This window comes from Trachinotus anak, unplaced genomic scaffold (assembly GCF_046630095.1).
Source record: "Trachinotus anak isolate AG129_WGS33_773 ecotype Australia unplaced genomic scaffold, CSIRO_AGI_Tana_v1 ptg000019l, whole genome shotgun sequence".
NCBI classification, from domain to species: domain Eukaryota; kingdom Metazoa; phylum Chordata; class Actinopteri; order Carangiformes; family Carangidae; genus Trachinotus; species Trachinotus anak.
In genome coordinates this window covers 4,053,170-4,069,505 of record NW_027273870.1, presented here as the reverse complement: position 1 = coordinate 4,069,505, position 16,336 = coordinate 4,053,170, and the positions used below count along the sequence as shown (strand labels likewise).

Genomic DNA, 16,336 nt, shown 5'->3' with positions numbered 1-16,336 from the left:
AGTCATCGATCGTGAAGAAAATCGAAATAAAATTGATTATTTTCTGCAGACTTTACCCTAATTATTACTGAGCAATACCCCGGGAAGTTTGACAATACTTTATCAGTTAACTCATATTTGTTTGGACTGCCAGCATGCATGGTGCCACACAAGGGCTTATACCAAACTTAAATCTTTATTTTTATTTTTTTTTATCTCTAATTGTGCATCATGCATCGTGCTGTACTGTGGGATATCTTTGATATATGACTTTCAAGTGAACTTCACCTGAGTGGCCCTGTGAGGTGACAGTCTGACTTTAGCAACTGAAGATCAGCCAGGACAAGAAGTGGCTCAGACAAGCTTATCCAGGATGATATCCAATGCTACCCCCCCCCCCCCCCCCCCCACCACGCCAATTCCTCTGTACTATCTGGGTCAGTCACCTGAGTCTCCAGGCCAAGAAGCTAATCATCAACAGTCCACACTTCACAGGCTCGGTGTTCACAGGACAGACTCTTAACTGTGCTTTAATGATAGCTGGTTTGTACTGAACATTTTACATTGCCAACTATTGAACGTTTTAGAGACAGCATCTGTTTACAACAGTGTGGGCGGATGCTCAGTGTTAAACAAGGTAGTTAATGGCTTATTTTCTCATCAGCTGACAGCTTGTCCCTTCAAAACACTTTGTTCTCAGTATACCTGAGAAAGGTGGCACAGTTCGTCCAGTTTTTTTTTAGACTTTTCTTAAACTGGTTGTGTGATCGCATAAAAAACATGGCTGGAAACGTGGGTCTCAACACTATTAGTGTTAGTGTGGATCTACTCAATCTTTTCCGTTTTGCACTGCACCTGGCTGGGAAATGTCAGACAAAACAGCTGATCTTTAGGAACCCATTTGGTGTTCTCCCAAGGTACAAGAAAACAAATAATGGCAAATAACAATGAGATTTTCAGCATTTTATGAAATTCAGTCATTCATCACAACTTACAGTCATATGAAATCAAATATTCATGATTTATTTATTTCAATTTTAAAATCAATGATAGTGAACAGTGAAATAAATCTTTCACTTTTCGCTCTCCTTGAAAATTACAAGACACATTTTTAATGATTTTAAAATTGTCAAATCTGCATCTAATGCAGCTGAGGTTGATATTTGGGTCAAAGAGCTCATAAGCAGAAGTCGTCCGGCTTTCTCATCGACTTATTTCAGAGCACTGTCGAGGCTGAAAACCTTTCTTAAAGGGAATTCAGTTTTTCAAACACAGGTGTCATTAATAACATCAATTAAAGCTGCTTCCCAGCTGCAGCGCCCTGATGCTGCAGATGCTGTCTCACTGACTCAGCGTACTTCTATGCCTAAATGCAACGGAGCTGTTGTTAGTGTTATTAGTTACACCTGTGCTTTCCTCCTATGAAACATGTCCACCATGAGGAAGGTCTATTTTCTGTTTTACACACTTTATTGCACTGTATGTGAGGTGCTGCTGCCTAATCTATCAGAGGTCAGTCCATTGCATTTACTCTAAGAAGTCAGTGTGTCATTATGCATTTCTTCAGCTCTACTGCAGTTTTAAAGCCTCATAAAATCTCTGTACAGTCACTCCCTCATTGCTTATTACAACCTATTTCATTGCTGGAACCTTACTGTTCCTCTGCACTGTCCACATACAGTACTGTGTTACTGAATTGCACTCAAGAGCAATTTCTGTGGCTCAACAGGAGAATTCGAGAATAGCTGCAGACTGATTATTTGTTATTACAGATGCACTGACAGAGGGAAAGCTAACATGGTGCTGGTGTCACTGGTATCTGTTCTACAGACACAGTGGGGTCCACTACCCAGAACCAAATGACTTTCCTCAAACCAAATTACATAATTATTTAGAACAAATGTAAATACTAAACTGTGTAGTAATGACATTGTATTGTGTCCAACTGGTTCCACACAGAAGAATGACACAAGCTGAAAAACCTAATATCTGTATACCAGTCCTATTCCCTTCTACATCTCAGCTCCATATTTGCATTTCTCAAATGAAATAAATATGAAAAATTAAATGTTAATTTGTATTAGTTCGCAAACGTAAACATGTATTCATTTTTCATAAAGAAGGGTGCAAATTACTCTGTTTTGACCCCACAGTGAATAATCTCCAGGTAGTTTACTTCAAACCTTTGACCTTTGATGACCTTTGCCAAATACAAAGCACAGACAGCGCATGACATAGTATTCATGTATGTATACAGACAATTAGACCGACACAATTACCAAGACAAAAAAGGTCATTGTAGTCCTGAGTTGGTGAATACAGTACATTTGATTAAGGTCTATTATAGAGACATATTACCAAAATGTAAAATGTTTGTATTAAAATGTCTCAACATGTCTGAGAGAATTCATCATAATATTAACATGATTCAGTCAGAATAAAACCCGTTATATGGTCTGTTATTATTAAGTATGGCACCCAGTCTGATCAGTTTGATGACAAATATGCATGGAAACAAAAGAGTGACACACTGCATGTTCTCTTACTGCATGTCACATCTGGAAGATGAGCAGTGAAATGTTCCTTTTCATGTGCGTTTTATCTTGAGTATGTGTTTTATTCTGCTGGGTTCATGTGAGTGTCAGTAGTGAGGTTCACAGTCTTCCACCAGGCTGTCTGTGATGTAGTTGACTTGTAGCAGCTCCTGGTAATAATCTTTCTCCACTTTGGTGTTGACTGTCCAGGCTACCACCTGCACCCCCCTCTGGGCCCAGTACTGCACATAGTCCCTGCAGACGGCACACAGCACAGAGGAACACACAGTTATTCTCTGATATGAACAACATGATGTGGACATCTAAAGCAACTCTATATCACTGTTACACAGGTTGTTAATATTTTTTGAACAGTCAGTCAAGTAATCAAGCTCAAATCATTGACTCAGATGTGAACATCTTAGCTTGTCCTTTAGTATTGAACGAAGCATAAAAAGCCACAATGTAATGTAATCAGTAATGTGTTCTTCCTGAACTGTCCAAAACAGGAATATCAGTTTGTTAAGCAAGCACCATAGGAACAAATAATTATAGTCATGTGAGTCTAATGAAGTCATTTTAATGTCTATGTCCCATGTATCTGGAATTAAGATTCCAGTTAGGATGAGGGTATATCACTGTACGGTCACAGCTGCAGAAACTCACGGTGAGACAAAATTCTTTTGTATCAAGAAGGCTGAGATGCCACAGAGCTTCCACAGCATGTGATGGTGCGCCAAGTCCAGCATGATATCCATTAGTGTCATCCAATGGTGTTTCCATAGTGATGAGAAACGCGGGGCACCGTCTCCGAATCGACTCAGGCTCCATGGCCGGTGGGTCAATGCTGTCACCACCTCAGGGTCACTCTGTCTCATCTAGGTCGCGGAAGAACGGAAACAAAGTGCTGGTTATACACAGTTACACACAGCAGCTAACAATACAGGGCAGGTATGTACACAAATATTTTGCATGTTAACAATGAGAAAGGGTTAGAGATCTCTCTTCCCCCCTCTGGCTGCAAATAAACATATGCCTTGTTATTTTAAACCAGTCCAACTATGACAGACAGGTCCGTTCTCGATGTGTTTGTTGTGTATATGTGTGTGTGTGTGTGTGTGTGTGTGTGTGTGTGTGTGTGTGTGTGTGAGAGAAAGAGAGAGAGAGAGAGAGAGGGAGAGAGAGGCAAGCAGCTCTCCTACAAAATAGGGTTTTAGCCATTTGAAATAGTAAAATATTTCCGGTTCATTAACAAACTGCAGAAAGTCTAATCAGAGTCTGTAGCAGAGGTCATCAGTAGAGTAGGCGGTCCTTCAGTGTGGCCCAGGACGCATTTGCACTCACATTGCTAACAGAATGGCCCAGACCACCTCTGAATGAGGTCTGAGGGATCGGATCTCACATGTGTTCTCAATGCATCTTGGGTGCGTTCACACATAAACTTAGAGCTGTCCACTTGTGATCAGACCACCTGAACCTGGTCTTAGAGAACATGGTACTTAAGCTTAAAGTCTAATTGATTGAGCCCTGCTACAATATTGTAGGCTAAAAGGAAGAGTGTGTGACCAAAAAAAAGACTGGTTTTGATCTCTGCAGTGTGTGCAGGCTGGTCAGATCAAAGTATCAAAATGTTCACACAGCCTCATTTACTGGATCCTCATTACACAGTCGCTGGCAGCTCTTCAAGTTCATGTTTTTCTCAGTTTTCTCAGCTATACTGTCAGTCCAGCTCTTTCATCTCACATCCCTACACACTTTAGTGCAGCCACTTACCCTGTAGATGACTTTAGGCTCAAAGGAGCAGACGATGCTGCTGTTGTAGAGGACTGGATGTTTCTTATACAATTCTTTAAGGGCTGCAGCTGCCTGGGAGAGGAGGAGAAACACATGGTTATTGTAGGTCAGTCAACTGTTTACAGTGTGTGTAACCACTTGGTGGTAACTAACAGCTGCGTATGCGTAGACACACTATGGTGGGCCCTGAACTCAAGAATGTCACTGCCTGAAACAACAACCACCAGCGCAGCTCTGCGTTCCTTGCTCATGTAACAATGTGCTAACCACTCGTCAAGTGGTTTAAAGCTTTAATTCAGCCACAGAATCAAACTGCATTAACACTGCAGTGAGTGTCTCTCTCCTTCTGTGTGAAATGCCACACACACAAGTCATATTTTCACAGATTTTCAATAACGGATACACAAATCCACAAGAAATATTTAGTGACAATGCAATGTTACCATGCAAACAAAAGAGCTTCACCACTCAATATGTGAGTAGATCAAAATGTGTGTGTGTGTGTGTGTGTGTGATAGTAGATCTCAGTGTTTGCGATCTGGTGACGGGTAATAATGAGGTGTGCAACTAATGATTGGTTAACAATTAAGTAATCTACCAGTTTTCTCACCGGCCTGATCAGCTGTCAGAGTTGTAATCACATTCCTATTTTCAGTAAAGCAGTAGTGTAATGCACTATGCTTTGATTTCCACAAGGATACAAGGATTTGTATCACTGGATTAGAGAGGAAATTCTAGTAATAAGTTGTGGAATGTCTTTCAACCCTGAGTAATAAGTAAAGTAATTTGGAAGTACTTGATTAATTCATTAACTGACCAGTTGTTTCAGCACTACAATATTCGACAACCCTGCAGATATATTATAATCACTTTGTACAAGGACCCAGTAAACACTATATTTTGGACCATTATAAACACATCATCGTGTTGTCTTCATTGTGCAATGTTGACTGGCTACAGATCAATTAAACCAACAAAGTATGACACAGATTGCACATCAAGTCTCAGTCTGGTTGTTGGTTTTGTTGGCCGCACCTCATCTGGATGACCTTTGACATCAAAGTAGATGGTGAGCTGCAGTTTGATGCATTCTTCCACTGCCTCCTCCAGGGTGGGGATCTTCTCTCCAGCAAATTTCTCCCTGGTGACAAAGAACACAAATGTTACAGTGCTATGTCAGGCTCACAAAAATGTCTGTCAAACAAATTTACAAACTCAACTGGGATATCTATATCTATCTTTTCTGTGATGAGATGATGAAATGCATGTGATAACATTCATGAGTCTCTGTGTATAAAGGCTCTTGGCATCTGTCTGACACCATTTAGAGAGGATTCATGGGTAAGGCTGGGTAAAACAATAAATACCAGGGCCCCTTATGTGATTATAATCCAAATCAGACCTGTAAAACCTTTGTGCAGACTTTATGCTCCTGTGCCAATAAAACACTTCTTGTTTCTCTTGTGTTCTATTAAAATGTCCAGTGAGGCTTTGATAAAGTTAAATTGTGTCACAATATTGTTGTGCATTGTCAGCACCATAAGCATTGTGGTGCCACAGAGAAGCCTTGGCCTACCAACAGTTGTAAGGGAGCATGCTTGTTTGGTACAAGCCACAACAAAATCATCATTTAACATTTTGTTTCTGTGAAAATGAAAAGCAAAAATGATCATTCCAGCTGAAATCGTGACTCATGAAATTGCAATTGTGATATCTACCAAAATAATCTCAATCATCATCATGCAGCTTAATGTCCAGTATTATGTAAGGAAAGAGCACGTCTCCTAGTTTTATACATCATGCTCGTACACTCATTGTGATAATATTATTTAATGCATGGACTTCAGGAACCTTGGTTTATTGTTGTAACAAAATCTCCATGAGAGCATACACTCTCACCTCTGTAACTTCAACTGAGACAAATTACAAACATTTCTCCTCTCGGGACAATTATTTATGAATGCTGCAGATGTCCTGTGGTTTTACATTGTCCTGTAAATTTCCCCTAACCTTGATTTGTATTATACTGTAATGTTGGTGTTTAAGAAAGCAACATTTTCTGCTTCACTTGTTGGACTTTTTGATGTTCCTGCTGTTGCAGATACTCAGTGGCGTTTGCGTCTGTATTTATTCCAGCTGCATCCAAACTTGTTATCTTTACTGTTTTGCATGCATCTTTGTTCTTTTGTTTGTTCTGAAGAGAACTGTTTTTAGAAACCCACAGGGCCACTTGTCTCTGCCTGTATTACCAACAGCATGCCTCTGAATTAACAGCAACTTTGCTCTTAAATTTCAGTTCAAGGTTTTTTTGCCACTCCTGGGTTAATTATCGCAGTGTGTTTAATTCTCTTTATGAACTCCTTTTAATATATTCTTAGACATCTTGGAGCCTGCCAATATCCATCATCACAATCAAATCTCCACCTGCTAAAATAATCATTTGAGTGTCTTCAACTGCTGGTGCTGAACAATATATACTGTACCAGGGAGCTCTACTGTACATTTGAAAGAAAACCAGTCTAGCCTTGAGATACTACTCTGACTTGCTGATAATAAAGGCATGCAACATCAGGAAGTGGCATCCAAAAATCTGCCATAGGGCACTAAAATATAACCAACAGCATTCAGCACTTTAAACCTTCAGTTATGACTGGTGGAAACACTGACATAAAATACAAAATATTTCCTTGCTGTATCCTCAGTCTAAACATACTGATATTGTATCAGCCTCAACTAAAACCTCATGCATCAGCTGTAAAGAAAAAAAAAAAAAGCTCTGTATATTTGTCTCTATGATTACATGTGGATCCCTAGATATATTGCTTCTTACCTGAGTCTATGTTTAGCAGCTGCGTCCAGTTTACGCAAGTCAGAAAATCTCATCTGGCTGAGTGGTCCTGACGCGTTGGTGGTGCGGTCCACAGTGTCATCGTGCATCAGTATTGGTACGCCATCTGCTGAGAACTCTAAGTCCAACTCCACACCAGTTGCCCCATTTTTACTGGCCTAGTGCAGAACAAGAGAGTTGATAGCTTCATATTGCAGGAGGGTTTGTTACTGATCTTCACCTTTAAAAATGGAAAATCAGCCCAAACCTTATATTTCTGATGTCACACTGCAAAAACAATGTTTTCCTGAAGACATACTGATTTTCAAGATTGTCATTTAATTTGCTAGGTGAAAACTGCTTTAGAAAACCACTTTAAGGTGAAAACACTGAGACAAAAGAAATGTCACATCAAAAGAAAATAGGATTTAAGTAAGAGTCTATTCAAGCTTGACCAATAAATTGCTTAGGTCAATCCTGAGCAATATAATGTTAGTGTAGATATACAGGGGTGTGTAATCTGAAACAGCAGTAAATGACACTGCGGGTAAGGTGTGCAGCACTAGTGCAGAGATATTGCTGAATGTTAATTACCAGCAGTTTAAAGGGACATGATGTCCTGACAGAGGGGAAAATCCTGATTCCTGATATTACCTGCCCTTCTTTTTAGTTTACATCTAACTCCCTGCCAGCTTACAGATATATAAGACAATGTTTTTCAGTTTTGTCCTGGATGAAGATGTAACATATTCCAGTCTCCAGTGGTAACAGATGCCAAAAGAGAAAGGGAGAACTCCCAGACCTCACCTCCCTGATAGCTGCCATCGTGTTCTCCGGTGCGTCGTGCCCACCGCCCCGGTGAGCGACCACCGACACCTCGCCGGAGCCAGCCGCGCCCCTGGCAGGGTGCAGCACCTGCTGGGCTCGGCTGGCCGGTACCTGGGGGAACCGGAACATGGCCAGAAAGAGGTAGAGGGAGGCGGTGAGCACGGTTGTCCACACCGGGCTCCGGGTCCCCAGAAGGACCACCACGAAGACGACCGAGTACAGGGTGACTTCGTCTCCCAGCTGCAGCATCGTCTTTATGAACGGACTGAGTCCAAACACTGGAAGAGGCAGAAAGCAAATCCGCCGCCTGTCCGTTTGTCGTTAGCTGAAGTTAGCTACCCGTCCGGCTAAGTTCACCGTCTTCAAAAGCCCTGTCCGAGATAAGGTCATACTCCACTTACCAAAAACACTGGCAGCTGAAAACGAGCAATTACACACTTATCTCGGACCAAGGAGAGGAGCTGCGGCTGGTCAAGGCGGGCACTTCAGGTCCCACACCGGGCGGAAATGACAGTTCTGCGGCTGGTTACGAGTCGATTCCGAAACCAGAAAAACCGAAATACTGCTGAATTTTTTTGTTGACAAGTTTAGAGGAAAGGTGTCAGCAAAATGCAAAGCACATATCTAAAGTTACAACTATCCCGCAAGGGGGCACACGGGAAAACAAAATATCGGTCAACACGGCTGAGCACTTCCGGGTCAAAGTGTGCACTTCATGTTAGCTAACAGTTGGCCAAAAGTGTTGCCTTTGGTCTGTCTCCTATTTCTTAAAAAAAAAGAGATTTACTTCCATGTTTCCTCTTCCGACGTCTGTTTAGTCTGTCACCGGCCATGGTGAGCTTCCTTCTTTCTTCTTCTTTCTTTCAATGTTATGCAAGTTGTGAAAAAGAAGATGTGAAAGTTGAATTATTAGCCACATGAGCTAATTGTTAGCTCCTGCTCTGGCAGGACTGAATGGCAGCTCAGCCTGGTTCTTTAATCAATGAACTGATAAACAGAAAACTAACATGCAAAAAATGTGATAACGGATTGTTTTAGTCAGATTCAAACATAAACACTAAAAAAAAAATCAGTGGTTCACAAATTCAGAAATGTAAATGTCTGCAATAGTTTTCAGTGATATAAAATAGATTTTGGACTATTGGTTGGACAAAACAAGCAATTTGAAGTCGTCACTGTGGACATTTTTTACTATTTGCTCTTATTTTATAGACTAACCAATTACTTGACAAGAAAATAACCAGTTAATGAGTTGCTATTGAAGTAAGTCACTTAGCTTTGATGATGATGATGATAATAATAATAATAATGATGATAATAGCTACAGCCCTATTAAAGGAAGTGTTGTTACTTTGTTCACCTCTTGCATGTAAGTTGAAGTCAGTGTCAAATTAATCTTTTTTATGTTATTTTTCTACAGATTAGGTTAGTGCTGCTGCGCAGTTTAACCTCCCACATCCGTTCCTCCACCAGAGGATCTTGTCTACTAGCAGGCCGTATACCTTCTGGCGTACAGCCTCCGTCACCACGTCACACGCCTGTCCAGCAGAGCTTCCATGGACCCCTTATACCTAAAATCACAGCTCTGGTCAGGTATTCGGACTTGTCAGCGCAGAAGTACACTATGATTTACACCTTCCCGTACATTAAATTCCTTAGAGCTGTGTCCAGGCTCAAACTGCTCCAAACTGCAATCACTGTGGTCATCTTGCCCCCAGTGTACGTTCTCTACTTCCAGGGAGACGCCTCCTTCTTCCTTGTCAGCTACACAACAGGGTTAGCGCTGTTTGCTGGTGTCATGCTGTACACTGCCAGTCACTTCTTCAGGAGGGTTGTGGGGATGATGTACCTGGACCCGTCCCAGACTACACTCAAAGTGTCCCACCTCACCTTCTGGGGCAAGCGCCATGATATCTACCTCCCTGTGTCAGATGTTATGACCATTGGGGATACAGGGGACTCTGCAAAAGAGATAATATTGAAACTAAAGAGATACAGCAGTCCACAGATGTTGTATTTCTCCACTTACTATGGACGTGTGGTTGACAAACCGGGTTTTGAGAAGGTGTTTGGAAATTTTAAATGATGGATAATTGCATGAATTTGGATGACAATAACAACAAATCTTCCTGAATTATTTAACAGTCCTAATGCAGCATTGTGATAATGAGAAGAGTCTGTTCTCTATGGAAGATGGGTAATGAATGTGTCATGAATTAAGCTTGTGATTGTATAGTGAGTATGCACATTTGTGGGCTTCAGTTCCACTTTGATCTTTTGAGTGAAACAACAGGCCAAGTAACCAATGTTGGCAATAATACGTCAAGGGTATTAAGATTACCTTCATCCGACCTAATGTGTGAGGCAGGAAAAAAGTAAAATAAGATCTAAGTCTGCTTTATATAAGTGAGATTGTCATAATGTGTTACAGGCATAAGTACACCGAATTCCCTTCACCAAAAACTATTTCAAAGTAAGTAATGAAATTAAGTTAAGTACAGGTTTTCCCAAACAGTTAGTGACTTGTTAATACCATCACACGGTAGATATAAAATTGATAAAATGGATCATTCATATTCATATACATGCTTTTACATTGAATCTGAATACAACTGCTGTCAGGTTACTTGTCAGAACCTTGCACTAAATAAAATACTGCACATGACAATGCACAAGTTTCCATTTTGTCCTCTTCAGCTCTGACAGCTCTGATTGACCAAATGCAATGTACGTTTCAGTAAATAATCCTTAAGCAGTATAGTTTTGGTGACAGGAGAAACATTCATTAAAGAGAAATGTTCTGACTTGTTCCTCAGCAGTGGTGGAAGAAGTACTCAGGTCCTTCACTCCATTACAAGTAAAGCTCATGCATGTCAGAAAATTGTACTTAAATGTATCAAAAGTTGAGCAGTCATGCTGAAATGCAGAAAATGGTTCCTTTGATAGTGTTACATCATGCATATATGCATTATTTACATTATTTAAGCAAGTAGCCGTTTACTTTTGTAAGCCTGCTTTTAATTTGAATTCAATTTGTTTAAAACATGCACTAGATGCAGCCTCTGTAGCTCAAAACAACAAAGCAACAAGGGGACTTGCATCAATGACAGGATGGAGTACTCTCGGTGCAGTGGCAGATCTTCTTATTTTCTTCTGTTTTCTTTTTTTTTTTTTTTAAGGAAAATAAGGCTTTCAGGAGTTAGCTACAGATTAAGATTAGAGTAGATTTTGTGTAAGAAAAATATGATTCTGCAAACTAGTAACCATAGCTGCAAAATAAATGTAGTTAGAGTAAAAAGAACAATAGTTCTTCAGATGGGCAGTAGAGGTATAAAGAAGCAAGATGGAACTGAAACACTTGAAAAAAGAAAAGAAAGGGACCCCAAATTTCTACTTAAGTACATGTACTTGAATAAATGTCATTAGTTACTTGCCATCACTGCTCTTAAATAATAGTGTGTTTCCCACTTAAACAGGAACAGCTATGTAACTGTAACCGCTTTGACTTAGATAAAAGAAAAAAACAGCTGAATGATCCATTTGGATGCAAGACGAGAGTCTCAAAGATCTGTTTCCTGGGCACCTGCCGCATCATTTAGCCCACCTTCAGCTCTGGAGGCACTAACACCGCCCAGCTCGAGGTCAATCTTCTCCTGTCCTCTGGGCTCCTGCCCTCTGGTGTCCTGAAGAGACATGGCAGCAGACATCTTTCATTTCTTACACTGGAAACAGCCGATGTACTCTAATCCAATCCTCCACTTAATAAACATCCACTGTACCTTACTGTAGAAATAAATGGCAGGGAGAAACAATGCCAAAGTCAGCAGCAGGCCAGCAAGTCTGGTGAAAAAAACTACTGGAGAGGCTGAAAAAGATTCACAACAATCACATCAAATCATATAGTATCACAGGTACAACAGCCTTCATTGAAAATAAGGTTATGAGAGATGTCTTAAACCTGTAACCTGACTAAACTGAAGTACCCTTCTAATAGTGTGCAGCTGTTTTATTTGATTAAAATGAATACAATCTGTAGAAAGCTGGGTTTAAGAGAACAAAGGAAATCTTGCTGATTCTCTTTATAATGCCTTTTGTTGTTGAAATGCTAAAATGCTACTAATACAAAATATACATGTCATATTAACTGCCTGGTTCAGAGCCTCAGTGTCAGGAACTGTTCCAGTCTCTTTAGAAATAATCAGTCAATATTAGTTTGGTTCAAAACGTGACATGGAAACTGTTGACTACACAGTCACCCTGCTTTCCAAACTTGAATATAAACATAGCTAGTCCCACTCTTCCCTTCCCTGTCTGACTCAGCTTTACACCCTCCTGCATGTTACCTTTGACAGTGAGAGAGAGGGGCTGGCTCCATGAGGAGAAGTTATGAGCAAACTCATAGATACGATAAACACAGCTGCAGTTCCCTTGGTGGCTGTGGTCTGCAGCAGGGAACAGAAAGTGGGCAGAGTGATTAACAGCTTTCTGGGTGTAGGTGTGTGTTGTGTTGGAAGTGGTGAAGATGATGAGCTGGAAAAAGCCTCCTGGATATTGTGGTTTAATGGAGCAGCTGATGGTGAAGTAGGAGGACTCGTAGACCCAATTGATGGAGGAAGAGATGGAAATCATTGGCTGATGCAGCAGATCTGCAATGGTGGTGGTCGACGGAGCAGATCACAACAACATCAGAGTCTCATCATGAAAATAATAGCATATCTGACCAATTACTGACATAATAATCACTGAAACACTGGGGCAAATGCTTGAAAATCATGCCCTGGGTGATGTCATAGTAAAGTTGAATACATTTCTGGCAGTTGCTCTGATTAATAATGAATTTCTGACAATGTTACCTGAGCAGGCCACCTCCAGGTTGAATGAGGAGTACCAGGGCCTCGTTGACACGAACTCCCTCAGTGCAGATCTGGACTGAACCCTGGAGGAAATGATTCCCCACATAGATTTTACTGCAGAAGACTTTATTTTGGTTGAAACCACCGGGCCACATTTCAGCTGTGTACAAGCTAAATCTGCTGACTTCCGGAGCCCCTCAAAGCCATCCACTGGTTTCCAGTCACCCTGGTGTTTCATTTCCAGTCTACCAGCACAGCGGCTGCCTCCTCCCACCAACCTGACGTTATCAGGCTCTGAACAGAGACAAGAAAATAACTGAGGTTCAGAGGTAATTCTTGACCATGGAGACAGTTGAGAAAAGTCTATTTAGTGGCTCCTCTGGAGTTTTTGATTATATTTCATGGTCTTCATTCGCAGACAGACTTTTGCTCTAGCGATAGCAGTGTTTTGTACAAACATTCATGGTCCTCAGAGGATGACGTGCGATGAATTTGGTGATCACCTGACTTTTCCTCTAGCATCACCATGAGAATGGCATTTGTGGTTTTGAGTGAAGCGTCTCAAAAACTATTGGATGTGATTGCCATGAATTTGATTCATGACATTCATGCCCTTCTGAGGATTAATTGTGAAAACGTGAGAGGTTAAAATTTTAAAACCAATATTTTAGTGGATGACCAAATACCTACAGAACTGATGATATCGGCTATCATCGATGAACATGGCAAACATGTTAGCATTTAGTTCAAAACCCAAGCACAGCCTACACGTGACTCTTGTCTTGTTTTCTGAGCACGTAAAGAACATCTTGTCCATGTGATATGATTGAAAGCTCCAGAATAGCTATGAAGTGGATTAGATTGTTTTGTCAACTGTTGTAGAACCACTGAAGCCAACAAAAGAAGAATTCTTTAAAATGCTCAGAAAAAATGAAAATGTGGAGATCTCCAATTCGATGACAACAGGGCAAACTCCATCTGCTGATGAAGATGATATGATGGGAACCAAACCCTCATTAGAGCTGCTGAATGTGACCTTGTGTTGAGATCGTTGACTCTTGACTCTTGAGAGAAGTTAAGTGACCTTCTTTAAAACAGAGCTTATCAAAGTAGTAGTTTAGCCTCTACCTGAGCAGGTGAGTCCTACAGGTGAGCAGGTGTTTCTAGCTGACTCATAGCTGTCACAGTCCAGGAGGGTGGATTCATTTTCTCTGCACCGGAACTCTTTTGTCCACTCAGGAGCCTGAATGTTTTCGTAGACGAGCCTCTGGAGATTTAAAGGAGCCCCACAGCCAAGCTCTCTACAGACCACCTCTGCATCCTGCCAGTCAAAATCACCGTCACACACTGTGGACCACGACTCCTCAGCTCTGACCTCCACTCTCCCCGAACACAGAGTAGTCCCATTCACCAGCCTGACAGACTCTGCAGAGGGAGAGAGAAAGTTTGAGACTGAGTGCTATTAAAAACTGTGTTATTCATAATAAACATAACTATGATATGAATATAATAAACATTACCCATGGTCCTTGCCTCTTATAAAACACTGCTTCAACATGGGAAATATGGTAAAACGTGTTGAATCTGTGTTCATGATCATATGTCATACAAGGCGCATATAAAAGTTGAATTTAGATTAAATAAAGATGGAAAAGTGCAACACTTCTGCCCAGATAAATAATTCTCTGACTCCCTAAACTCAACTGCAAACTGTGAAGAACCCAGAACAGTCCACAAGCATAAGAGATTTTTTTTTTTTGCCAGGCTGTAGTTTGGGGGATCAACACAATCTGGACAATGCAATGGGGTCCAGACTGCTGATTATTAACACAAGGCCAATCTCCCTTAACCTAAACATCCTTTAACCAGTTTAATCCAACATTATTTGGAAAGACAGGTCAGTTCAGCTGACATTTGTCACTGTAAAGTTTATCATGATAATGTGGTATCACTGATAGTGTTACCTGAGCAGGTGATCTCCAAACTGGAGAAGGAATACTGGGGCTTCATTGATACATACTGTCTTGGCGCAGAATCAGACTGAATACTGGAAGTGTTTATTTTCCATACAAAGCTTGACAAGATACTCTCTTTGATTTTTGCTGAAACAGCAGACCCACAGTCCAGCTGTTTACAGACTGCAGCTGATGTTCTCAGGTTCCAGCCAAAATAGAGGTCATCCACTGGTTTCCAGTCATTGTGGAGTTTCATTTCCAGGCCACCAGCACAGCGGTTAGCTCCTCCGTTCAACCTGATATCACCAGGTTCTGAACAGAGTCAAGAGTGTCATCAACACATAAGATTAAAAGCGAAACGTGACTGTTGTTGTCTTTTTTTTCCATGTTTCATTTACCTGGTGAATCATTTTTTGCCTCAGCCTGAAGTCCTGAAGAGAAAAAAAAATCAACAAATAAAAATGTATGTAAAGCAGTATTAGAATTTCATCAAAGCTTTACAGAGCAAATGCCCACAAGCTAATAAAGCAAGCACAGGGAGGATTAAGGAGGTTTGGGACTTCAACACAACCAGAGATATCTTTTTGTTTTTATAATTCCACTTCTTCTTTGTCAAATCCTGGAGCCCAGCTTCACTGCCAAAAATTAGTCATCAGGGATGTCGGTGTGTTAGGCTAGTAGCAGCCAACGCAGAGATGAGAAGCAGGCTTACAGAGGTCTGGTAAGCTCACGTCTTTCAAACACCACACCAACACATCTTTTTCATTTTCAGACCTTTCAAACATTTTAGTTAAAACTGCTCAATAGCTGTAAATAAACTTTGAAATCAAATTAGCCACAGGAAGTACTTCTTGACGTCTGCAGCTCTGGGGAGAGAAAATAACCCTAATGATGTCATCAGGGTTAACGGGGTTTGAGCTCAGAGACTACAAATGACAAATAATTTGACAGAACTCCGTCTAAAACCATTTTTACATTATGTTTGTGTGTTAGAGAGCCATTAAAGTCTGTATAAATAAACATTAATGAAAATATTCAGTGAAAGAAGGTCCTTAAACATCTAAAAGTCCTAACAGTCAAACAACATTCTAACAACCTTAAGACCTGGCAACATTTCCTTAGTTCTCTAAAGAATCATCTCTTTCTAGATCTAAATGGTTCTCACAAAAGCAGACGTTCAGCGGGACACACACAGCAGGTGATAACTGAGCTGAACTCTAGGTGTTTACCTGCTATTTCACAATCCAGCGTTAAAAACATAGTCTTACCAGAGCTCCAGAGCAAAATGAACCCTGTTAGTATAGAATTCATATCCTGTGAGCTTGTTGTCTCAATTGGTCTTGGCCTTTGCTGCTTTGCTGGCTGTCTCTGCTTACTATGCATCTACATGTTGTGTCATATACATATAGACACTAATCTCACCACTGCTTCCATCCTTAGTCACATCACTAAGTTCCTGTGGTTTCTTTGTAGACTCTGTATCGATTTTAAAACTCTAACTCCAATTCAGAGCTGATCCATGACACCATCCATCTGAATGTGAGCAGAGGCTGGGTCCTTTGGTAT

General features: G+C 40.8%; 3 protein-coding genes across 3 annotated transcripts; 1 reads left to right on the top strand and 2 right to left on the bottom strand.

The window, feature by feature from the left end:
• Positions 1–981: 981 nt before the first annotated feature.
• Positions 982–8,211, bottom strand: gde1 (glycerophosphodiester phosphodiesterase 1). The gene is made up of 6 exons (XM_071504616.1): positions 7,942–8,211; positions 7,138–7,313; positions 5,343–5,448; positions 4,287–4,379; positions 3,180–3,391; positions 982–2,768 (listed from the first exon to the last, which is right to left on the bottom strand). The coding sequence occupies exons 1-6, from the start codon at positions 8,209–8,211 to the stop codon at positions 2,621–2,623; spliced, it is 1,005 nt and encodes a 334-aa protein (XP_071360717.1). The 3' UTR covers positions 982–2,620.
• A 429-nt stretch (positions 8,212–8,640) lies between these two features.
• tmem186 (transmembrane protein 186) lies at positions 8,641–11,423 on the top strand. The gene is made up of 2 exons (XM_071504617.1): positions 8,641–8,796; positions 9,383–11,423. The coding sequence occupies exons 1-2, from the start codon at positions 8,794–8,796 to the stop codon at positions 10,046–10,048; spliced, it is 669 nt and encodes a 222-aa protein (XP_071360718.1). The 5' UTR covers positions 8,641–8,793; the 3' UTR covers positions 10,049–11,423.
• On the bottom strand, positions 11,392–16,133 carry LOC139636495 (CD5 antigen-like). Its single transcript, XM_071504615.1, has 8 exons — positions 16,039–16,133; positions 15,169–15,201; positions 14,780–15,082; positions 13,944–14,240; positions 12,816–13,109; positions 12,306–12,608; positions 11,742–11,827; positions 11,392–11,645 (listed from the first exon to the last, which is right to left on the bottom strand). The coding sequence occupies exons 1-8, from the start codon at positions 16,079–16,081 to the stop codon at positions 11,523–11,525; spliced, it is 1,482 nt and encodes a 493-aa protein (XP_071360716.1). The 5' UTR covers positions 16,082–16,133; the 3' UTR covers positions 11,392–11,522.
• Between the last annotated feature and the right edge of the window lie 203 nt (positions 16,134–16,336).

Excerpts from the sequence above, each read along its gene's own strand:
- LOC139636495 (XM_071504615.1), bottom strand. The coding sequence starts at position 16,081 with ATGAATTCTATACTAACAGGGTTCATTTTGCTCTGGAGCTCTG. Across the intron at positions 15,083-15,168 it reads GGCAAAAAATGATTCACCAG|AACCTGGTGATATCAGGTTG; the intron begins GTAAATGAAACA and ends GACTCTGTTCAG. Across the intron at positions 12,609-12,815 it reads CCTGGAGGTGGCCTGCTCAG|ATCTGCTGCATCAGCCAATG; the intron begins GTAACATTGTCA and ends CCACCATTGCAG.
- gde1 (XM_071504616.1), bottom strand. The coding sequence starts at position 8,211 with ATGCTGCAGCTGGGAGACGAAGTCACCCTGTACTCGGTCGTCTTCGTG. Across the intron at positions 3,392-4,286 it reads AGCCTAAAGTCATCTACAGG|ATGAGACAGAGTGACCCTGA; the intron begins GTAAGTGGCTGC and ends TCCGCGACCTAG. Across the intron at positions 2,769-3,179 it reads CAAAAGAATTTTGTCTCACC|GGACTATGTGCAGTACTGGG; the intron begins GTGAGTTTCTGC and ends TGCCGTCTGCAG.